This window comes from Corapipo altera, unplaced genomic scaffold (assembly GCF_003945725.1).
Source record: "Corapipo altera isolate COAL_440 unplaced genomic scaffold, ASM394572v1 98, whole genome shotgun sequence".
NCBI classification, from domain to species: Eukaryota; Metazoa; Chordata; class Aves; order Passeriformes; family Pipridae; genus Corapipo; species Corapipo altera.
Genome location: NW_020884914.1, coordinates 2,136,281 through 2,160,953, shown reverse-complemented (window position 1 = coordinate 2,160,953; position 24,673 = coordinate 2,136,281). Strand labels below are relative to the sequence as shown.

At 41.0% G+C, this 24,673-nt stretch overlaps 1 protein-coding gene and 1 long non-coding RNA gene across 3 annotated transcripts in view; one reads left to right on the top strand and one right to left on the bottom strand.

The window, feature by feature from the left end:
* Window positions 1-10,288: 10,288 nt before the first annotated feature.
* On the bottom strand, window positions 10,289-24,583 carry ERCC4 (ERCC excision repair 4, endonuclease catalytic subunit). 2 transcript variants are annotated; one of them, XM_027655083.1, is made up of 11 exons: window positions 24,380-24,583; window positions 22,720-22,900; window positions 20,576-20,771; window positions 19,018-19,225; window positions 17,905-18,085; window positions 17,446-17,574; window positions 16,766-16,876; window positions 15,137-15,728; window positions 14,355-14,447; window positions 13,537-13,649; window positions 10,289-12,474 (listed from the first exon to the last, which is right to left on the bottom strand). In XM_027655083.1, the coding sequence occupies exons 1-11, from the start codon at window positions 24,551-24,553 to the stop codon at window positions 11,741-11,743; spliced, it is 2,712 nt and encodes a 903-aa protein (XP_027510884.1). In that variant the 5' UTR covers window positions 24,554-24,583; the 3' UTR covers window positions 10,289-11,740. The 2 variants fall into 2 exon arrangements, with proteins under 2 accessions (XP_027510884.1, XP_027510885.1); XM_027655084.1 differs by lacking the exon at window positions 24,380-24,583 and adding an exon at window positions 23,506-23,693.
* The window catches only part of LOC113952723, a 24,382-nt gene continuing 17,843 nt past the window's right edge, over window positions 18,135-24,673 (top strand). Inside the window, exons 1-2 of the long non-coding RNA XR_003529632.1 lie at window positions 18,135-18,222; window positions 23,206-23,297. This is a non-coding gene — a long non-coding RNA (uncharacterized LOC113952723). The remainder of the gene's footprint in view (window positions 18,223-23,205; window positions 23,298-24,673) is intronic.

The window sequence follows — 24,673 nt, the reverse complement described above, 5'->3', positions numbered from 1 at the left end:
GATATTCCTGGGCAGTCAGTGGATATAAGTGCCCATGTTATTAAAGCTATTCTGTTGATATATTAATTTATATGAAACAAAAATCTTCCCTAAGCAATACTCCTTGCCAAGACAGTGATGGCCTAATCAGTGGCAGAGCAATGCAGCTGCTCCAAGGCTGGGGGGTGTAGCTGGGTGTGGGGCCAAGGTGAGTTGTTGCTTCTGTGGGTGCTGAGGCACCTGGGAGGATATGAAAAGTCATGGACTAATTATCGGGTGTGGATTTGGGCCAGGGGCTGTGTGAGAAGCAGTTGTTAGCTGGGTGGCTCTAAATGCTGCTACAGTTAGACAGGGAGGGGTGGGAAGCTTTCAGGGTATCCCTTTGGGAAATGCTTTTCTAGAGAGCTGAGGGTACATCCTGTGGTTTGGCAGAGGACCCCAGAATCTCCAGTCAGTCTCTTGCTGGTGCTTAAAAACACCTTAACAAGAAAGAAGCCTGTGTGCTGGGGGCTGTGGTCTTATTTACTGCTACCCTGGGGAGAGACTGGCAAGAAAAGGTATCATTTATCACCTTGGAGCTGGTTTAGCAGACCGTGCAAAAACCTTCTGCCTTTCCTGTAGAAGGGTAGGAAAAGACCTGCTGTAATGTGAATATTTCCTCTCCTTGGAAGGCACCTCCAGACCACAGACTGCACAGGATGGCCCCTGTTATTCTAGTTTATGATTTATTCTTTCCATGGATATCAAAGACGGAGCTGATGGTCAGTTTGCACTTTCAAATGATTGCTCATTTTGTTTAACTGAGTTACCAGTGCAGTGTGGTTAAACTGCAGACTCATGGGCTCTAAGTGTGAGGAATTAACAGCCCACAGTTTGTGAAAGATCCCGAACTCTTTGTCACTTGCTTCTCTTGGTCTTCAAGAACGAGGATTTCTGAAATTTCTGGGAGCACATCAAAGCGTTTGTGGAGAGGGTGTTTGCAGTGGGGATGTTTGGTATTAGTTTTGGAATGTTGGCAGCCAGCCCTTTACTTCTAATTAAATGAGAGAGAATTTCTAGCAGAGGGAGCTAGTTAATTTAATTTTAATTTTTGTCAGAATGCCCAGAGCATCGAATGGGAGTCTCATTGGAACATCTTTAGCACAGATTGAAAGAATTAATACAATTAATTCACTACCACCACAGGAAAAATTCTGAGATTTTGTTTATACAGTTTGAAATGGATAATGAATATACAAAACCAAATGTATCATACTCTTGCCTTTTCCGTGTGCAGGTTCAATTTCTCATGGAAAGCTCACAGCTGAGAGGCAGAAAGTGCTTCGTGGGAGATGGAGGCTCTTGTAATTCCTTTTTGGAGACTGCAGAGTCCACGGGCTACTTGTCCCAGGTAGTAACTGAAACCTTTTCCCAAGGGATGCAGCTATCTTAGTGCTTGTCTTGTTTTGTTTTAGAGCCTTTTGAAAAATACAGTTATAATGAAAACTCGGCAAAAGAACAGTTTAAAATGTAAAAATAGCAAAATGTGTGGAGGCTGCTGTTCATTTTGTAAGGCAAAGCTTGTGACTTAAGAATGCTGCTTAGCAACAGATGGGGGAAATCTGAAGGTGATCACATCATTTTGCAGTCCCTGAAAATTAATTATTCCTGTTTATTCTGCCTTTTAAGTACCGTCCTTTTCACGGCCCTGTTCTGCTTGGGCTGAGGGTGTGAGGTGGCTTGGCTGTGTCACCCAGTCCTGGTGTCCCCCACCCTCACCCTGATGCAGCAGTGATTCTGCTGCAGGGCTCTGCTCAGGCTTCTCCAGTTCTCTGTCCCACTGTGTGGATGTAACGTGTCCTGATCCGTATGGAACAGGGCCACAGGTGTCCTAGGAGGGAAGGAGGGGAGGACAGAGCCAGGCTGTGCAGTCTGTGCAGAGGGTGTCCCTTTAGCACACACTCCTGTCTCTGCAGCACCATCCACCCCAACCCTTGGGGTGACTCCTCCTCTGCAGCTCCTTCTCACACCTCGGCACCAAGAGTTGTTCTTCATTTGTCTTTTTCTGACTTTCAAAGAGCACAAGGTGGCTTTTCTCTCTAAGTTTGATTTCCTTAAGAAATTACTCAGATTCCAGATTGAAAACTTTATTTTATGGTATTGCTAATGAAATCTTGGCAGATTGTGGCATTTGGGAATCTGTGAAGTTCCCATTTGATTCATGTGCCACTGCCATCATTCAGCATGCACGGGGTAGAAGCATAAATACTATGTTATAAATTGGCAAGTAGTGTTTGATTTACTTATCTGCAGATGCTTTCCCTGTGAACCAAGACTTATGTTGACCAAGTCATTAATCAACTTGGTAGGCTTAAAGTATAAACATCTCATGCCCAACTGAAAAATTAATTTGCATAAATACTTAAGGAAGCAGTGATTTGCATTCATATTTAGCTGTTATATGCCACCAGGGACATTTGTGCTGTTCCCTGGGTGAGTTGAAACTCTTAAAATGCAGTTTTGACACAGTGTAGCACATGAATTATTTAGAACAGTTACATTTTTCTTTGTTTCTTGTTGGCCCTAAAGCAAGGCACTCTGAAGGAGGGATACTGGTTTTTCTCTGCATATAGCAGTGAGAAATCTTCAGGGTGAATTATTCAAGGTATCGATCAGGACCAGCAGATTATAAGATGATAAAACCAGCAGTTTATAAGAAGTTTTTTTGTAAAGCCTATCACCATATATTGATTATGCTCATTACTTCATAAAAACGTATTTAAAGGCTTGGGTTTTCAAAGCTTTGAAGCTACTTCCTCCCTCACTGTATGCCTTAGAGGCATATAAATCCATTTAAACAAACAGAAAGGATAATCCTTTTTATAAAGAAAGTAGAACACTATTTCCCAGTATGTAAATAGGCACTAATAAAAGTAAGTAAGGAATATTTAGTATTTAAACCTTCTGAAAGGAAGATCATCTTGCTGCCTGGTTTGTAAGAAAGATATACTTTACATCCTATGGCATAATTATTTACAACAATGCATACAGTGGCCTTTAAGTTTTCTTGTGTTTTTTTCTTACCAACTAGCATAATAATGTTGGGTAGCAGAGACAGGTGACTGTGTGCTTTACAGAGCTCCAAAAAAGTGCAGCTGGGAGAAGTGCAATCTGTTCACACATCTGCTCCATGATTCTATTTTAAGAGATCCAGGATGAAAAGCAGCATAATGAAGGTGCTGATTATGACTTTCCAATAAATGTCCATGTGAGGAGCCGTGCTGCAGGATCTGGCTCACCTGATCCTGCTTTTCTGAGGCTGGACAGAAAAGAGGATGGATAGAGAAGCCTAGATGATGTATTCCCAGCTCCTCCAGTTTGTACCTTATGGGCTTTCTGAACCATATGTGGGGTGAAAGCACAGACAGTGCACAGTGTGAGCTACTGGTGATCAAATATTGGTTCCAATGAGGTATCTGTCTTGGAGATTGTGCAGGACCATATTAAGGTTTTTAGGCCTCTCTGGCATAGTGCTAATTGGGAACTAAGGTGGATTTGTACTTATAAAAGTTGGGATAGTGTCCCTGAGGAAGTAGTCTGATATATGAGTATATTGTGGAGTGCTGTTCCTGTTACCATGAGTGCCAGCTGTGTGTGCTATTTTTGGAAACTATTTAGATATTTGAATGCTATTTTAACAGAAACAAATTAATTTTTTGTATTGATGGGAAATCTTTCAGTGTTAGCAAATAGTTTTTGCTCTCCCCATGTTAACAAATGGCTTGAAAGGCAGGACAGATGTTAATAAACACAGTTACAGAAGTAAGTTTAACCACTGGGACTGTTCAGCCTGGAGAAGAGGTGACTGAGAGGGGACCTCCTCAATGTCTGTCAGATCTGCAGGGAGGGGGCAGAGGATGGACCGGGCTCTGCTCGGGGGTGCCCAGCAATGGGACAAGAGGGAATGGGCAGGAACTGATGCTCAGGAAGCTCCACCTGAACATGAGGAAGAACTTCTTCCCTGTGCAGTGACCAAGCACTGGAACAGGTTGCCCAGAGAGGGTGTGGAGTCTCCTCAGTGGGGATACTCCAGAACTGTCTGGACACAATCCTGTGCCGTGTGCTCTGGGATGACCCTGCAGGAGCAGGAGCAGGAGGTGGGACCAGATGACCCACTGTGGTCCCTTCCTTCCAACTTTACACAGTCTGTGATTCTGTTACAAGCAAGGAAAAAGGCCTGGGAAATACTAATTGTTCTAAAGTCAATTACTCCTACAATGCACTCTCATAAAATGAAACAGAGCTCGAATCTAAGCTGCTGATTTGTACTTAATGGAATATGTAATTTAGTGTTTATTTTATTTGCTAACAATCTTGTTTACCAGCATTTGACCTAAGTTTCTAGCCTTATTCTTTCTTTTTTTTTTTCCCAGTTAGAATGAAATAGGCTGGTGTATGCATTATCTGCCTGCATTGAAAAAAGACTTCTCTCCCAAAAGGTACATTATGAGAAGTGCTAAAGAGTTAAATAATAGATAGCTGGTACAGAAAGCATAAGTTTTACATATTCTCAAAGGCAAAGAGGCAAAGGAAAAGTGTTGATGTGAGAGTAGGGGATAGGACATGGATCTCCTCTGCAGACAGGACTGGGGTTGCATAAATGTTGCTTCCCTACAGTTTCCCCTCAACCTTGGCTAAAGTTGATTAAAGAGTTCTAATTTCTATCTCAATTATTTTATACAGTACTTGTAAGATGCCTAGATCCTCCAGTTGGCAACTACACACAACTGGGAAAAAAAGCACCATCACATAGCTGCTAATTTGAGCTTCCAAATTGAAGGTTTCGATGTTCAGTTAAGACGCAATTAGTTGAAAATGAGGCATTATGTACCAAAATCTCCATGTCAGCTTTGAAACTTAAGCTTATGATGAAGTAAGACATTTCAGAATTGAAGTTATGGCTGCATTTTCTCTTCCTCTCCAGGCCAAACATGTGTTCATAATCCCTTCTACTTACTCATTATTTCTTAACACACAATAGTAAATTAGGTCCACATGAGCCTTTCAGATAAATAAAACCAGATCATAACTGATTTGGCCTGGAGCCCATCTTGAAATCTGCCAGTTTAAGCAGCGTGGCCCTAAAAATGAGGGTCAAGCTAATTACAGCTGCTCAGAAATCCAGATTTTCTAGGTCTGAAGTGGGTCCTGCCTGCCAGCCTGAATTTCTCTGTAGTATTTAAAACTCACTCTTTGAACAAGGACTTGAACTGAGAAAGACTAGCAGCAAACCAGTAACTTCTTGGTTCTTGACTCCATGCTACCACTTAATCCCCAGCTTCCCTCTCTTACAGGGGAGTTCGAGATGACCCAGAAGGCAAGATTAACCTGGCTTCTAGACAGGTTTTATTGGTGAGTTCGTGCCATAGCATAGGTGTCATATTGGGTCCCAGAGCTGTACTGGAGGTGGCAGAGCATGTCTGCCTGTGACCCAGGGTGGGTCTGTGCATCAGTCCTAGGAATAAAGGGAAACCTCAGTGTATGTTACTCAGGGGATCACCAGTGCAATGAGGACTTTTACCTTGAACTGGTCATAAGCAACAGCAGATCAGAGCTGAATAAGCCTGTGGAAGGGTATGAAAGACAAGCCAGACAAGCCGTGTGAGGTGTGAACTGCCCCGTGAGTCAGTGCTGAGTTTCAGTTCCACACTTTGTCCCTGCTTTGTCAGCTCAGCCACATCCCTTTGCCTTCTGTTTTTCTGGCTCCCTGTTTGTGAGATTAAATAAACACATCACCAAGTGCAGGACAGAACTAAAGCTCTTAATTTTATAACCTAGCAAAGAGACACAGTACTCTCCTTAGAGAGTCTCCGTGTTTGACTAGAGGTTGTATTCTTTCAACCAGAGGGTCAAGTTAAATGAGTTCCACTTATGTCCACAGTCATTAAACAGGACAATTATTGTATTAATATAAGAAATCACCAGCAAGTCCATGAGCAAGCCTACTCTGCCACTGGACAGTCCTTCTACTTCCCTCTGAACTCTGTGAGCTGCTTTGTACCTCATCTATTTGTTAGTGCACACACTGAGACATAGAGTCATGTATGGTACTGGTACATTAAAAGCAAAATACATAAAAAAGGGATTTAAAAAATATTATTAAGCCTTTATAACCTATTACAGCTTAAGATTTAATGAAAAAGTTGAAATAGTAATTACTATACCTGTTTAAGTATTTTTTAAATGTTTTTTTCTTCTAAGATAAAATTTGTAGTTAAGTTCATAGTTTTTAAGTGTTATTAAGCAAGGTAAACATGGTCTGGAAAAAATATGATGGTAGTCTTCCCTAATCAATTGAGAGTACTTGAAAGCTTTTCTTTTTATTTCTTTCTTTATTTTTTTCCTTATATTTTGCATGGAAGAAACCTCATCTTTAATCTGGTTAAAATCCTTGATCCAGTTTTAGAATTTGAACTTTCAACTACTTTTACATTCAGCAAACAAACTCTCCAAAACCTCACTTATGTGCAGAATGCTTAATTCTTGAAATATTGCACTGTTCCTAAAACTGCATTTAGATAAAGCTGTTCACCTTAATATGATACAAAAAACCAAACAAAGGAGAGGAGAAAGTTCTGATTTGCAGAAACAATCCTAGCTGGCTGTTCTGGGAATGATCTTCAGAATTAGCTCATTATTTATTCTTGGTGCACTCCACCAATTAAACAAACAGTTTTATATATAGAAACAGGGAAAGGCTTAGCTTACTTTTCCAGGGTCATTTCCAGAGACTTGGACACTGAGGATGTGCAGGCTCATGTTACCCTGCCCAGCAGGTTCTGGGTCTGTGTGTGGATGTGCCAATGCCCAGTGGGATGTTACACAGTACAGCTGATAATGAAAGGAAAGGCAGAGGTTCCTGGGAGATATCAGCTGAAACTCCTCGCTTTGGGTAATAACAAAGGACTTACTCAAGCCACTAGAAATATGTCAGGGATCCCTAAGGAGGGGCTGGGGCTGACCCCTCCCCCATATATTTCAATATCAATGTCAGTTTAATAACTACAGTCTTTGATAGGTGATTAAGGTGAAAGAAAAAAGAAATAACACTGAGGGACAGAGGACCCTAGAAATGGAAGCCAAGCATTTGTTTACAGAGGGAAGCTCTTACAAATACAAGGTAAAATGCCAGCTGAGAGAATAGTATCTATTTAACCCCAAACTAATATTCCTGGGAAGACTGCTTTATAGCAGTTGTGGATCGAGGTAATTTTGCCATGCTTTAAAAGAAAAATCACACTAAAATTAGCCCATTTTGATGTATTGCAGCAACATCTTCTGTTTAGACAACAAATCACCATAGCAGTGTAGCAGCCCTGGTTACCCTTACTAAGTTCAGGAAGACTAAGGAATTCATCTCTCAGCTAAATATTGGCTGGCCAAGCTACTGAACAGTTCTTCCCTATTTTCAAGGTCATGGCTGAGAATATTTCTTCCTCTTTATTTATTGCAGAGAAGCTTGCAAAATACACATCAAAACTCAAGGAAAAAAATGGTCCTCCTGTTTGTTTTGAAGTGTGGGAGATGAACTCCTAACATTTCGTACTCAAAATAAAAAATGGCACTGAAACTTTGGAACCTTTGAATATTTCCATGTACAGCCTTATCAAAACACTTGGTCAGTCATGTACATTCTCTCTCTCTGGCCTTTGGAGTAAATTCCCACCCCAAACCTGCTGGCTGATTTCAAGAATAAAATACAAGGGGAGATAGCAGTGCTAAAGTGATCCTCTTAGTTCCTCTTCTGCAGTATCATTTTTGATGGACAATGCCAGTGTTTCCTCTGGAGCCAAGGGGAGGAGAGTGGCTCTGAATTACCTCTGAATTACCTCTGAATTACCTCTCAGCTACAGTCTGGGTCAAGTTTGGCAGTGACTTCCTCTGATCCCATTTGTAGTGACTGATGGGCAGCGGGAACATTTAAAGGTTTTTTTTATTACTTAGAGGCTTTGGCATCATTGTGTGCCACATGAATCACACCCCCTTTCACTTGTTAGAACTTTAACCTTGATTTAAAATAAACAAAGGAGCAACTCCAGAGTACAGGGGATGTAACATTTACACATTACTAACCTCACCAAACCTGCTGTTATCACAGCTAAGTCATTTTTGATTGATAAACACTGAGAAAGATTCTTGGTGTTTAATTCTTCCCCCCTCATCTTGTAGGTGAGGGATATTATTTCTTGTGGCTTCAAGCTGAACTTAGAATGAACTGGAAATAAAAGAAGCAAGAAATATAAATGACAAATAGGTACAACAGTTATGTCTTACTGTTGCCTAGGCTGCCAGCCCACTGTAAAACTGGGTATTAGAAATATTGAGAGGAAGCTTTGGAGAGGGTGACTATAGATAAAAATTGAAAACTTCGGTGAAAAAAGTTGCAAATTAAGAAAAATTAGTGCCTGTACTGTCAGTGAGTATATTTTCAATGCAAGAAGGTACCTCACAGTTAAGCAGATATTAGCCATTTCATATGAAGCACATAAAGGGCTTACTCTTAGATTCTCCAAATATCCAAAATTCTTTTATGTCAAGAAAGAATGAACGTGAAACAAGTTATAAATGCAAAGTGTTACAAAATCCTGCAGCAATGGTTTCTGATCTTTTTGATTTATGACCCTACTTGCATTTCTTAAAATCATGTACTTTAGAAAACAGATCAATTGAATATTAATGTAATTTAGGTTATCTTGGAAAAAGGGCTAAGGAGAACCTTATCCTAAACCAGTCCTTATGAAAGGATTGCAGACCTCACTCCTCCTGGAGCCCAAACTACAGAGTGTCTCTTGCTGAGCCCACACAGGACAAGTTTCTTTAATGACCCTCAGTTACACTTTTTTATGCTGTTTGGCATATAAATGTATCTGTTTAATAACAGTTTTTTTGGCAGCCGTTTGCTTTTGGATTCTATTCTACAGTAATAGAACTGGAATTCTGGATGACTAAGGAAAGCTTTAGAGACAAGTGTTTTTATATTTAAAAATTATGTTGTTTGTGGTTGTACTATCACTCTGCAAATGAGAAAGCCTCACAACCACAACAATCTGCACATTTAAACTTCTCTACTTTCTCAAAGAGTCACTGTTTTTTACAGTGTAGCTGCATATTTTATAAGCAGTGTGGTCAACTGGTTTACATTTAAGTTCTGAAAGCAATCAATCCAGACGGCACTAGAAAGCCCGACTTTACACGTTCATGCAGAAGAAGTAATTTCAAAAGCAGAGTTAGTTTTGGTTTGGAACTGCACAGTGACATTGCCAGCAAAAGGGTTCCTTTGCAGTTGCAGCTGGAAACTTAGTTCCCAATATTGAGTGACCTGGAAACAGAGTCTTGGTTTGGGTATAAGAAAGAACCTGAGACACTCACAGACTGAAGGCAGCGGGGTTTTGTTTGCTTTTTTTAATAGAAAAGCACAGGCTTAAAACATCAAGCAATGCCAAGAGGTACAATATTCCATGACTGCTGCAAACGAGCTGAAGAACACCCCAAGGGCAGGATTTCCATCAGTCACCCACCGTGTGCTGTGAGTGCATCCAGGCACAGCCTTGGCTGGGTTCCTTCAGGGTTAAGTGCTGTCAGGACACAAGTCCTGTTCCACCTTGGGGCACAATGGGGACCTACTGCCCCAGGAGGGGACACTGCTGAACCCAACAGCGAATGCCAGAGCACAGAGAGCAATAATGACATGCAACAATGTTACTGGTGGGTGTTTAAAGAAAAAGACAAACCCTGCACAGAGAAAGAAAAGGAAAAGGCTTTACAAAAATTCCACGTATATAAGCAAAAGGTAATTGCATCAAAATATTTAGCAAATAATTATTTAATTGCATTTGTAGCTTCATCTAGCATCCAACACAAAGCTACTACTTTATCACCTCTTCATATACCCTTCATTTTCACCCCATAGAATCTATGCAAACCCCCCCAAATCTCACTGCCAGAGCCGAGGCAGCACACGTGAAAAAACCCAAACCCACAGCTCCTGGAGCATCCAATGGCTGTTCTCAAAGGTTGGTCACCTCCCCTTTTCTAACACACTCAGGTCAGTTATGAACTTACTCTGACTTTCTGCTCTCTTAGCACCATTTTATGGGTATTCTCAACCCTGATCATTTCCAACAATACTGGTTTAAATAAGCAAAAGTCTCATGAAAAGCTTAATTTTATATTAAATAAATTAGAATATAGGCCAATATAAAATCACACACTAAAAATAAAAATGTTCTGATATCAACACAGCCAAATGAGAAACGAGATAATTAACACATTTTAATCTTCTTATGGATGTATTTAATACTGAAATTTGCATCTGCAGAATTCACTTAGGAAATTTGTCACAGCTCAGCCCTAGAATATAAGTTAACAATTCATAGTTCATACTTAAAATGCACAGGAAACAAACCTGGAAGTACACAGAACGGTTTTTACTGAACATGAACATAAAAAATATTTTCTCCTTTCAAGAAGGAGATACTTTTGATCTGTTGTTCCCATTAGATTTGTATAAATACATGTCCAAATCACAGACAAGGGTTTGTAAATAGCAAATGTAAATATATAACCATGGAATGACACTGGACCAACCCTTTTGGCAATGGCAGTTTGTTACCCAGTATCAAAGTTCAGTGCAGAATATATAATTTAACAATGAACACATTCATAAACTATCAAAAGAAGAATAATTTTTCCCTCTTTTATGCTACACAGAATGCTGAAAGTTTTATCTTCTAGATGACAATAGACAATTTGAGACATTAAAATGCAAGTGCAATTGGACACAGAAAGAAGTCAGTATTGAAAGAATTGTCCACACTTTTGGAAAACCTTGCTTAGAAAACTATTGCATTTTACAAGAGGAAATATGGCCTGGCATATTGAAAAGAACAGTGCCAATGGTATCCCCAGATTTTTCACTTGCCAGTGAATGATGTGAAAGAACTATCAAAACTGATTAAAAAAATAAAGCATCTTCAAAGTATAAGTAAGGCACACTGAGAATTCAGAATCGCTGTCCAGTCCAGCCCAAAGGAATGCACTTTGCAAAACCCAGCAGAGCTGCACTGACTTTGGGATGGCAAAAAATATAACTTGCAGTAAAGTAAGCAAGTAGAATGTAAAGCATAGCATAGAACTGTATCTTACTGTGACAAAGGCTTATGATGGTAATTTTAAAATTTAGGATTGAGTCCAAGTATATTCTCCTAAAAAAAACTCCTGAGCAAAGACTATGATATAGCTTATCACTGTCAATCAAAAACTGGCTGTTTCCAGAGAGCAAGACATTAAAAATGACAAAAGCAAGGTGATGTTTTGTGCAGCAAGTCACACACACTAATCAAAACATGGTACATTTTTAGCTTTAATAAGACATCATAACTTCCATATGAAAACACCTTTATCAATTAGTCTTAGCACTTAATTCCTTTGGAATTGGTGAAAAAATTTAGTTAATTCAGTGGTAATTCAGTAATTCATTATAGAATTGGTTAAAGTGCTTTAAAACGAATAAATATAATTCACATATCTCTATTAGAAATACTTATTCCTTTTGAAACTTGCCTTCAGTAATAATTAACTCACATTTTCAAACCGATGGAACAGCATTAGCAAGAAAGAGCTGGTTGTCTGAGAGGGGGCATTTATCAAAATATTTCATGTATTTGCCAAAGTCCTGTGCTTGAAGAGTTTATCTGTGCTCCACGTTGAACTATGGCATTAGTCACCTTTTGCTTTTCCCTTTGGCCAGTGCCTCTCCGTAGGTGAGGTGAATGAAGTCGAAGAGTTGTGTGGCATTGGCAGCATTCCCCAAAATCCCGGACAGCTCGTCCTTGGACAGCGTCACCAGCTCTGCGATGCTCCTCACGTGGTTCATCAGGGCCCGGCAGTTCTTGGCATTAACACCTGGCATTTTCAGGAGGAAGTCCTGGGGCCCAGGGTTGTACTTGTCCGACTCGGGCAGGATTTCGGAGTCGGCGGTCACGGCCATCGCCGTCTCTGCGTCGGGCTGGGGGTGGTTCTGCTTCAGCTCCTCGAACAGCTCCGCGGTGGCGTGGGGAGAGGGGCACCACAGGATCCGCAGCTTCGGGAAGTGCAGCGTAAGGAGGGTCAGTTTAGAAGTAACATCATTACCCGAAATTTCCTGCTGTAGAGAGCCTCGGGGGATCAGGGAGAACGGTTTGTTAGGATCAAACTCAATCAGGAGGACTGGTCGCTTGTAGTAGCGGCACATGGAAATGCACTGGGAATACAGCCTCCCATTGTTTAGGGAACCAATCAGATCGCTGATGCTTTTCCGCTCCACACAGATATCAGGAGTCAAAATATAATCTCCAACTTCCAGAGTAACGGGCTCAATGTCAATCCCACGGCGATGAATCAGCGATGGGAGCTCACTACGGAATTCCCGCATATCCACGATTATAGTTTGCTGAACATCCTTCTGCTCCTGTCCCCCTAAAGAGCAAAATAAACACAGTTATCCCCATACTTGTGACCTGCAGCTCCAGCTGTAGAGCTTTCGTGTGTGCTGCCAATGCTTCTGTAATGGATGGACTTCACATCCCAAATTATACCTCGAATTCAGCATTTAATAAATCCAGACTCCATTTAATTTTCAGTTGCCCAATTATGTACTGTAGTTTATGGAGTACATTTGGCGGTTTCACAGAACTCCCATGCTACCTGCTGTAAGCTTTGTGCATGTGACAATGAAATACATTCAACTGGAGATGAAAGTTATTTAAATAAGTCAGGAAAATCTTTAAAAAGTTGCCTGCAAAACAAGACAATGAAGCTGATCCTTTTTATTTCCAGCTGTTTCCCACAGAAATATGGCATTTTATTGTAGGACCTATGTGTTGGCCTCTATAGGTCTGCAAAAAGACACATAAAGAGACTGCAGCACCAAGGCCACAAAAGACATAAAAGCAAAGATTAGAGAGCAGATGGTAAAGGAGAGCAGGATTACAGACATGACAGCAACAAAAAATGGGCAGAGCTGTGCAGATAAAGGCACAGCATAGATGTCAGAGGAAAGCAACAAAAATGTGGTTAGAACTGCAAAAAAAGAAAAAGGGTGTTTTATTACAAAGAAGGTGATCAAAACCACAATGTGCAGTCGTTTACCCAGGCAATCTGTTCTGCCAAGGTGAAAAGATGTCCCCAGCATTTACTACCTCAAGGACAACTTGACTTCCTTTGACTATCTGCAGACTTCAGTTTCTATGTTTTAATTTCTTGCTTTACCAGCAGCACTAGAGAGTTTTATAACGAACAAGCTGCCCAGAAACTATCCAATTGTCTCTGTCTCCATGGTAAAACCCTTCTTTAGTCTGTATTGTCAGAGAAAACCACAATTCTCCGTCACTGGGAAAAGCTGTTTCTTTACCATGCAGACTGCAGAGCCAGTGTAGGTGTCTCTGACCCTGGGGCTGGGTCCCTGGAGGCATTTCCAGGGCAGCAGTGACGGGGCTTTCCAGAAGCTCAGAGCTCAGCCTGAGCTCAGGCCCCGCTCACCTGCTTTGCGTGTGTCGGCAGCCACACCGGGGGCTTTGGCGTCTCGGAGCAGGTCCAAGTTTGTTTCATCTCTTCCTTCTCTCTCTTCAGGAACAACCATGCTGGCCTTCTCTCTAAGGAACCACAAACAAACACACGCTAAAAACTGCAGATATATGAGAAAAATACACCCAAATAGTTTAACACCCTTCATCCAGATGTAAAATATATAAAGTCTAATCCTAACTGCAGACCTGATCAGAACTGCAGTTTACCAGGTTTGCCACACTGTTGGGCTAGATGCTGTATTTCTGTTTCAATTATCAGCACTTTTTAGCATCTGATTACTTTTTTATTTCTAGAATTTCTCAGAGCATAATAAACAAAGGAACTAATAACTAGTAACAGCACTATAACCTGATGAGAAGATACTGTCAGTAAAAACACTGTCTTATACAGTCTAAGGAAATAATTATTTTGTTTCCCCAACTGACTTAGGTTATAAAAGCCTTAAGAATTATCTTACAAGAAATGCTACTTGCAGACAAAAAGACAGTTACAAAAATGAAATTCACAGGGACAATTAGGGGAAAATCCAAGTGATGCTGTTCAGCCTTAGAAGTTTAATATGAAATCCCGCTAAAATTAATAAATAAAATGGGGTTTGACTTTTTGTTGATTCTCAGTGGGAAAGTTCTCTTAACACCTGAAAAACAATTGAATTAAAAGTTTATTTAAAGCCTTCACACAGTTAAGAACTGCACTCTATTTGAAGTGTAAGCATATAAGGGAATTACATGGAACACTAATAATAAAGGTGGTTAAACTAACTGTGTTACCGAATGAGTTTTTCAAAGGCCTCCTTCTCTTTCCTCAGAGCTGTGAGATAACGCTGCTCTTCTGTGGAGCCCCCATATATGAGAAAATAAACTCTGTAGGTATGAAAGAGAAAAAAAAAACACCTTACAGAACTTCATATTAACTTAAAAACACCCACAACCAATATTTAAGACTAGTAGCCTGACAAGTCAGTCAAAAGTTTTCTATATTTTTAATTAGTTTGTGAAATTTATTCATAAAAGTGAGTTTGGCAATTTACAGGTGTATCGAATATCTATATACATTGTGGTGATCCTTCTGTCAGCTAGAACAAAGTATAACTGCAAATACTTCTCATTTTCTTTATTGTGTTTTCCTATACTTGTTTTTCTGTTACAGTTTCTGAATTACTGGTCTTCAGCATTGCCAACATCAGGAAATGTGAACATGAATTAAATCTTATTGTGTAAAAATCATACCCACAGAAATGGTTTAAAATGAGACTACACCACCTCAAAATGATCTACTGCCCCTAAGATCATCGAAGCAGAGGTCTCGAAGAAGATGGAATGAACTTTGGGGTTTTTAACAGGTATGTTTCTGCCCTAAGGGACTAAATACCCTCTGGAAAGTAAAAATTATCTTTTGGTTACTCCAGACATTTTGCTTTTGTTTAAAATTAGGAAGAGGACTAAACAGGAATTAAAGTGTAGCTAAAGAAAATGAACAGCTGCACGTTCTGCCTTGACTGCTCACAGTGCACTTCTTAGTTTTTAAGACTAGAATTACCAAGTGAACTTGCCTCAGAGGCTTCCCAGGCCTGCTGGCCTTGTAGATCTCCAGCTGCCGGACAAAGGTGAGCTCTGCATCGTATAACACCACATATCTGGGCTCCACCTCGTGCAGGACGCGGGTCAGGGCGTAGGGATCCCCACAGCTCTGCAGCGGGTGGATGATGGTCAGCGGGTCCTTGAAAATCCCATAGTAACAATCGGAGGGCAGGTTCACATCAAAGTCTTCAGGAACGGCCTCTTCACCGCTGCTTTCTTGGCTACTGCTTAATTCTTTGTTCTCTTCCACCTCTAACTGCTCTCTCTTTTCCTCCTCGGTTTTCCCTATCATTTGGATTATAGTCCGGTCTTGTTGCTTCTTGTGTTTCTTTTGTTTTGAAGAAGCTGCAAGTTTGCCTTTTTTGGTTTGAGGCCCTGGGTCTGGTTTGGCATTTCCTTTGGACTTGATGGCTTTTCTGTCTGTAATCCATACTTCTCCAGCTTTCTCATCCTTTCCAAAGGTTTTGTTATACAGCCTTGTTAAAAAAGCTTCTGCCCCAGCAATAATAAACTCCCTGAGCTGGGCACAGGCTCGGTCATCGCTGGCACAAATGAGCACTTGCCCTGCAGTCAAGAGACAAAATCATGTTTACAGGCTGTAATGCTGTGCTCCTTTAACACCTACAAAGCATCTCCTGAGCAAATTGGTTTTACTGATCCTGGAAGTAATGCCTGCCAAAGACTTTTGTATTTGGTCGTCACAGTTGCTCTGGACTTTGAGAGAAATATAAAGTGCATGGGCATTTTGTACCAAAAAAGATTAGAGGAGATTAATGGAAGTTCAGCATTCCTTATTCTCACAATGCCTAAATTTGTGAGGTTTTCCTTCTGGCCATCTGAAACATAGTGTGTATTGAAACATACTCACAACTGCTTCTTTTTAAGACGTGGAATAAGAGAGAACTTAATTTAGACCAGTCTAATTTTCAGCCTTTGTCAGCTGTGATAGAAAGTCAAAAAATACATATTTCACACAGTATTATTGACATTTGTGGTCTTGAATAACAATTCCCCACAAGCTGACTCAGATAAACTCCTACAGCACTAGGTGAGAGAGCCAGTTCTTATGCAGTCAGAACACTGTGGGTGGGAGAAAAGAGCACTTTTTTACCCTTACTATTTCCTAAAATAAAACTTGCTGAAATTTAAGGGGCTGAACAGCCCTAAAATAGGAAAGGCAGCAAAGCAGTTAGACTCTCTACCCTGCCTTCTAATCTCTACCCCATTTATATGCATCTCCTGGAGAGGCAAATTTTCAGGTACAGGAGAAGAATGTGTGAGTTAGAAAGGGCACTTTTTTTGAACTTGAACTTAAGAAATGAGTGAATGGTACCTTGATTATTATAAATTTCCACATCAGTTTTATTGGGCTTGGAACTAAGGGATCAGTCTAATATTGAAATGTAACTTAAAAAAATTTCTCAGAATAATAAAAATTCTCTTTCCTAAACTGTATTGCATAGTAACCAACACAAATTATTAAATTTAAACTAGCTCTTTGATAAAACTACAGTAAAGAGTTAGGTTCCCTCTCTCCAAAGACAAGCAGAAGTGCAAACCAGCCATACCGTGAAAACTTTCATCATTTACTATTCTCTCACCTGGACCACCAAGGTTGTCACTGTTCTTATTCTCATTTTCAATCTCTTTCAGTACTTCTCTCAAAGCTTCCCATTTTGGGTTACTTTCAAGAACCAATTCCCTTTTCAGTTCTGAAACAAAGTAAGATTGAACATAGCAGCTCTTACAGCCAAAATATCCCTCAGACTTTAAATTAGTGGTTAGATGTCAATAGCGTGATGGCTGTTGGCAAATATGATATTCAACAGCCTACATATGCAATGTGTTATGTTACTGAGTTGGAGAACACTCTTAACTTTAAAAATGGGGATAAGTGCTCTAGTGAAGCAAAAAGTTGAAATATTCACTTATTCTTCAATTCTCCTGGGTATATTTTTTTAATAAAAGCAACCCCAGCCTCCTACCCGTTCAAGTAAAATCATAAAGATCAAGCTAAACACCAGTGCAACACAAGAATTCCATAAAAGCTCTCCCAGTGATCAGCTGAGCAAGCTTAGGAGAACCCCTTACTTCTTCATGACTCTTGTATGTTGTTTATTATATGCTTTTTGAACTAAGATTATGTCTCAGCTTATCCCAGCTAACAGATGGAGATCCTGAGCTGGGCTAAGTTCACGTAGGGAACCAGAGCCCCAGTGATAACATGCAAAGCACTTGAAATCGTGACACTCCCAAACTTAAAATTAGGAATGATCAGTACCATTTTCCTTCTTCACATCACGTTTTTCAGAGCCTTTGCCTTTCTGACTCAGCTTCTCCTCTGCAATGCGATAAACTCGAGCCCGAGCGTTCACAAACATCGAGGTGCTGGCGTCAAGGAACAGCCAACCTGAGGGGAGAGGAGAAGGAAGCAGCATTAGTTTGACATCTGCAATAGGGATGTGTTTCAGCCCCAAACCTCTCATCTGGAATACCTGTGCTACCTGCTTGCTGTGCAATCACCAGCTTAATAAGAGACAAACGTGATGCAAATCTGCCCCTGTTAAGTAACAGCAGTTAGGTGGGAAGATGAAAGCATTATCTGTCAATAAAAACCTACGTCCTTATGGCTGGTTATGTAAAACCTGATTAGGTACCTTCAAATGTTTGGGAATACTAATTAAAAACATCAACATTTCACTGTTTCATGCACTGACTTGTATGGATCTTGAGTGTTTACCTGAATTCTCACCAAAAGCTTTTTCACTTGCTTTCAGTGACTCCAGAAGATTAAGGAAGGTGACACAATCATACTGAGTGAGATACAGGAGCAAAGTACGGAGTATCTTCAAATCCTGGACCAAAGATTTCGTCTTAGCTCCAAGCTGATGCCAGAGAGGATCTAAATAGTGACGTATTGTCTAGAAATATAAATTGGAAAGTTCAGGATGTCAAATATATAGTACACTAACCATGCTAAAAATGCACTTTTTTTCCTTTATAGGGGATGCCACTAGTTTCCTGAAGTTATTAAGGATACCAAATTAAAGACCTGATGGTAAGGTATTTTTTTTTACATAAGTTATCATTTTTTAGCAAAGTTAACATAATATAGATGCCTTTATGTAAAATATTTCAGCAATTAGCAGATGTGTATCAATTAATGCTTTCAGTACACTTTTTCCTTTCCATCTAATAATAAAACACTGGTACAATACTCCCCCCCCCTTAATTTACTGGCACTGTAAAGCAGAAACCATTATAATGGCATTTAATTTCCAAAATAAGGTTGGTACCATGCAGATGTGCAACCTGTAAGGCTTAAGGAAAAAACCTCCAGATATTTAAAGTACAGAAGGCCTTGCATCAGGATCTAATAGTAGTTAAGAAATAACTGTGTTTCACTATGATGGTTGAAGTTTATGATTTCACCTTACAGAAAGCACATGTATGCCAGACATTGCACATCTGCCACAAACAGCAATGAACACACAATTGTTGACATATATAATGATTAAAGATACAGCAGAGGCATACATGTGCATATTGTCTACTGTATACTTGTGCTTCTCCTACTAGAGGCAATGGAAACCACAAATAGGAAAGAAAAGCTTGAACAGGGATGTTCTTGCTGTAAGACTTGGGAAATGAAGGAAGAACAATAACACCTATACACCAAAAACCCTACTGGCAACTGTCACATCACTATTACATCACCTGGTACCACTAATACCATGGGAGAACACTCAGCTGCTGAAGGTTATTAATTTTACAAATAAAACTTCTGTTTGCATGGCAGTTTGAAGATCTACATCCTGTTAGTCAGACACTGCAAAACAATCCAAATAGTTACCTTGTCGAAAGGTTTTCCAATAGCATTTTCTAAAGAGAGATCTTCTACTTCAAGAACTGGATTATAACGTTTGAGTTCTCTCAGACAGGCATTCAAAATGTCCAGGATTGAGGTCTGGATAGCAAGCATAGCAGGGGTCATTGCCACATGTATTTCCACCACTTCAGGTTTATGCTTCTCTAAAAATGAGTTCACTGCTATATGAAATCTAAGAGGAAAACAGCTTATTAGGATTTACTTGGAAAGTTTTCTTGACCCACAATTACTCAAAAGTTTGTATAAACTACAATTACAATTGTTTTAAATGTGAACAAGTAAGTTAATTCCAAAGTCAATCAGATTCTACTGATGTGAAGACTGCAATCTTATGAACAGCCTCAGAAAACCATCTGTTCCACAATGATGACTGTAGGCATGCTAGTCATGTGAGCCTATAGGGCTGCTGAATGAGCCATGGAAAATTACTGCAGTAGATTCTCCATCACCAGTACACAGAACAAATACTAAAGTAAACCCAAAAAATCTCATAAGGGGGAAACAGGAACAGGCTCATGAATTCTTTGAAATCAGACACTGCACCAGCAGGTTCTGTGACATTCCCAGCTTGCAAGGATGAGCAGCAGGTCCTTGTTGGAACCCTCCCCTGCAGCCCCTCAGCTGCACAGGCACAGACATGTCACTGCCTTTCCCTAACAGGGAGGCTCAGAGAGCCCAGTGCCTGCCAACCTCTGGAACTCCCTGGGCATCTCCCTGCACACTGCACCCCCAGGCCTTGCCATGGCTCAGAAGCCAAGGAAGAAAATGTAGAGAGCTTTTATCTGACCTCTCTTGCCCTAGTTATGTCCACTTCTACTTCCCTGGGATACTGGAAGACAGATTGTTAAAAAAAGAGTTTACAAGGCAGAGTGACAGTTCATTAAGATGGAGTGAAACACATTCTTAGCCTGGAACAAATGGGCAGAGCTCCTGCCCAAGGCAAGAGCACTGAATGGGTCAGCAGATAAAGGGTCCAGTTCCATTTGTGGCTCTGTTTCTGAATGACTTAACACGTGCCACAAACCTGGCAATTTGGTTTTTATCAGTCATCAAGAAATATTCTTCACACACAACATACATGTAAAAGAAGATTTAAAAAATCTGACATGTAGAAAGATCCATGGAGTTTTATCACAGCTGGAAACAAATACACCTTCTTGAATGGAGAACTGAGGGACTGTGCTCTTGTTACATCATGGCTTAAATACTCTGTTTCATAAGAGAAGTTTTTCATGAGCTATTAGGAGTGTCACCTTCTGCTGTGATTTCTGTTGGCTAAAAGGCCAGCTCTGCCTTAAGGTTCAGCCCCTTATAGAGATAATTTGAGTCTATTTTCAAAAATACATACAGAAATTTAGCATCTTCAAGACCACCAGTCAAAACCTGACTGAAATTTGTTTGGGGATATAAGAGGGAACACCCCTAGGCAGTGTGACTGCATACACCTCATTTTCTAAGGAACCCATCTAACATCCTTCATCTTTCAAGTTTAACTCTCCAGTGGAGTAAAGAAGTGCCTCACCTTGGCCACAGATAAAGCTTACTGACAAAAAGGTTTTTCATCACTCTTTCCACGTGGCAAAAGCCAGTGTTAAATGCAACAGCATTATCTGTAAAAGCTTTAATGAAGCCTTGCTTGTTCTTCTGGCGATACAGTCGCAGGATAAATGCTTCCTGGCAGGACTCGATGATTCTGTGTGCTTTATACACCAAAATGCCTGGCAAAATAAAACATTTTCAGGTTAGAAGAAGTTAAGAAAGGTCCAACTTTATATAGAATTTTCCTCATAACTGTCTTATTCTTCTAATATTGCTTGGATTATAGGAATTTAAATCTTCTAAAATGAGTGTTGAACAAACTTTCTGGGGTTCAAACAAGTGATTCCTCAGTTTCAGTACTACAGAAATGCCAAATAACAGAACTGGGTTAATGATGCATCTTTAATAACAAAAAAATAAAATATCTTGTGCTTGAGTGGCAGGACTTATTAGCTTAGTAAATTCTTTACTCCTGAGGCATAACTTGAACTTGAGCCTTTGAAAAGGAGGAAAAGCAAACGCACGACAGAACACACTGTTACAATAGAGCAAGTTTGACATTTTCAAGTCTGTGATATTTGCATTCTTTTGTTAGAGAAATTCTGGAATTAGTCTTGTCAAGTATGTTTCATTGGTAACAGTTCAAGTGTTTACACATTCAAAGAACATCTGAAAACATTTGTTTTGCTTTTCTCCTCCTTCTGATAAGTCATATTCACACTTAAGGACAGCAAATACTATCAACTGTATGAGTACCCCCAGTTTTATTCAGGGCTATTATTAGGAATAAAAGATTTATCAAGCACATTTTAGTAAAGAGAAATGAAACAACAATTTAATTTAATTAGGTGTTCGAGACAAATACTTCTGGGATTCACAGTTCACTCAGCCAAGACCTGTTAAACCCAGGCTTATTTTTTCCTCCCACTTAATCACGTTAAATAGCACACTGCATTCTTCCCTCTCCCCTGCTGAAGTGAGGCCTATGTGGTAACTCTTATCTGTTCACTGCTTGCAGTGGAATCATAAATGCCTTTCTGAGATGGAAGCAAAGGACATCAAACATCACAGGTTTTACCTTGTACCTGCATGAGCTCATAAACTTACGGTGCATTTAATTCTGCAACAAGTTTCTTCAACTCAGCACCTAGACATTGATTTTAATATGCCTTTGCTTGGTAAATGAGAAGGCATCTAGAAAAAAAAGGCTTCCATATAACTGCTAGCCATTGATGATTAAGTCATGGAATAATCCACTACAAGGTATTTTTCTATCTAGACATTGTTAGATCTGTCCCATGAAGCAAATTTTTCAGGACATAACAATGATCACACACATTTCTGAACAACTTCCAGTTTGTCAAGATGTGACTCGGAATGGACATGACAGGAGACAACCAATTTGTGACGGGCCAGTAAGACTGTGTGTTTATCATAATACCTTCCAACTTTCACTCAATATATATCTGCTTATGGAGTGAGTTTGTACCTGCTCTGTAAGCCCTTTTATTACCACTTTTCATTAAACCCACTTGCATCAGTTTTACTGTGCTGTCAAGTACGTAATTTTTACCTGGCTAAAACTACCAGGAATAATTCTTCTTTACTGCAGTGATAATTTCTTATCTCCATTTAGCTGGACTTTATGAGTTCAGCAGATGTTAACTCACATGTGATTCTACACTGATTTTATAAACAACATTTATAAAACCTAGAAACACTTTTTCTGTGTTACCTCCTCAAGAAACACTATTACAAGTTTGTGTTGGTTTGGCTGTACAGTCTCAGGTAAGGTACATGGAACCAGCTGTTGGGGAAGCTGGAAATGAAGCAGCCAGTCTATCACAGCTGCTCTGGCACTGACCTCTGGTGGCAATGCAAAACCTGTAAAAATAGCTCTGTAATGTGCATGTTTTCAAATGGTTTGATTAAATAAGACAAACAAGTTTGGAGCAAAGAAAACTATTAAAAATATGAAAGAACTACATATTTGCTCTTTTTACCTCAGTCCTGGGGGGAAGGAAAGGAAAAGTTCTTCAATAGTGGTTAGTAGAACTCTTCATATAGAATTAAGCTTTATGTATGTTCAAACAGAACACTTTTACCTTCATTTCATTAAACTCTTACCAGTAATGAGGTTGGCAGGAATTCTGTCAGTAAGGAAATCCACCACCAGGATCCGACTTGTTGCAAAGATGACTCCTCCTTGTGTGTAAAATTCGTACCGAGTGTTATTTGCAATTTCATTGGTAACACGCCGAGGAAGGTGAACAACTCCATCTGACCTCAGCTGGTCAATGAAGTACTCCTGAACCGAATACAATAAAAACAAAGACATAATTGTGATAACTAATGAAAGGGATGCAATAAACACCTTTATTATGCATACCCTGCCAATTTTGAGGAGCAAATTAAAACATGATGGTATAACATGCTAAGTCACAATTATCATGATTTTTTTCTTCTTTGATATACTTTGTTCAGTTTCAAACTCATCTGGGTGATTTAAAGTCTATGTATTGTCAGTAGTAGCTAGAAAATACTTAAGTAAATATGAACAACTGACACTCAAAGGAGCTTACACTTTCTTGTATTTCCATAGCTCATTTTCAGAGAACATGCAATTTTACTACTGCCTTAAGAACAGAGAATTAGGAAGAGTTCATCTTCTGGTGCCCTCACCTGCTATCAGACAACTACAGCAGGTAGGCCCTATATATGAAGTTTAATCTTATAAACTAGAGCTGTGATATTTATTCCCCTATGGCCAGTTTATAAAAAGTCCCCAGGACCTCACTTCCCTGATGGTGGGAAATCACCCTGGTTCCAGGGAAAAAAAGAGCAGCTATTTTTTGTACAAGCAGGGACAAACCTTCAGCAAGTTTCATCCCTTTCTGCTCAGTGGTTACTTACAATTATGTACATACACTTGTTTTAGCTCAGTATTGTTTTGGGGGCTTTACTGTGCTGCAGGAGTAGGAATTCAGCTGATGGATCCCAAGTGTGTCTGGTCTGACAGCTTCCCTGGGACACAAGGTCCTGGGGGACAACCAGCTGTCCCTGAGCCAGCAGTGCCCTCATGGCCAAGAAGGCCAACAGTGTCCTGGGGTGCACTAGGAAGAGCATTGCCAGCAGGTCGAGGGAGGTGATCCTGCCCCTCTACTCAGCCCTGGTGAGGCCCATCTGGAGTGTTGTGTCCAGTTCTGGGATCCTCAGGACAAGAGAGACATGGAGCTCCTGGAGCGGGTCCAGCGCAGGGTGACAAAGGGGATGGGGGGACTCTCTGAGGACGGGCTGAGGAGCTGGCCCTGAGAAGAGACAGCTGAGGGGACCTCCTCAGTGTCTGTCAGACCTGCAGGGAGGGGGCAGAGGATGGACCGGGCTCTGCTCGGGGGTGCCCAGCAATGGGACAAGAGGGAATGGGCAGGAACTGATGCTCAGGAAGTTCCACCTGAACATGAGGAAGAACTTCTTCCCTGTGCAGTGACCGAGCACTGGAACAGATTGCCCAGAGAGGGTGTGGAGTCTCCTCAGTGGGGATACTCCAGAACTGTCTGGACACAATCCTGTACTGTGTGCTCTGGGATAACCCTGCTGGAGCAGGAATAGGAGGTGGGACCAGATGATCCGCTGTGGTCCCTTCCAGCCTGACCCACTCAGTGATTCTGTGACAGCGCCCGGCCCGGCCCCGGATCCCGCACAGCCACCCCCGGCCCGCCCCCGGCCCCAGGAGCCGCTCCCGCCCGGGGCACTGCGGGGCCGCGCCGGGCGCTGACAGCCCCCTCACCTCCTCGGCGGGGCCGGTGTTGAGCACGAGCACGAGGCTGGCGGGCTCGCAGTAGAGGCGCAGGAAGCGCAGCAGCAGGCGGTCGATGCCGAGCCCTCGGGCGCACACCACGAGCCCGTCCCGGTGGAACAGGTCCAGGAAGATCTGACTCTCGTGCTCCAGCAGCGCCGCCATCGCCGCGCGCCACCGCGCACGCGCACCCGGCCCACCCCTGCCGCGCCGGCGGCGCCCCCTGGCGGGCACGTGAGCGCGGTCCTCCAGCGGGGGCTGAGGGAGAGCGGGAACAGGAGAGAG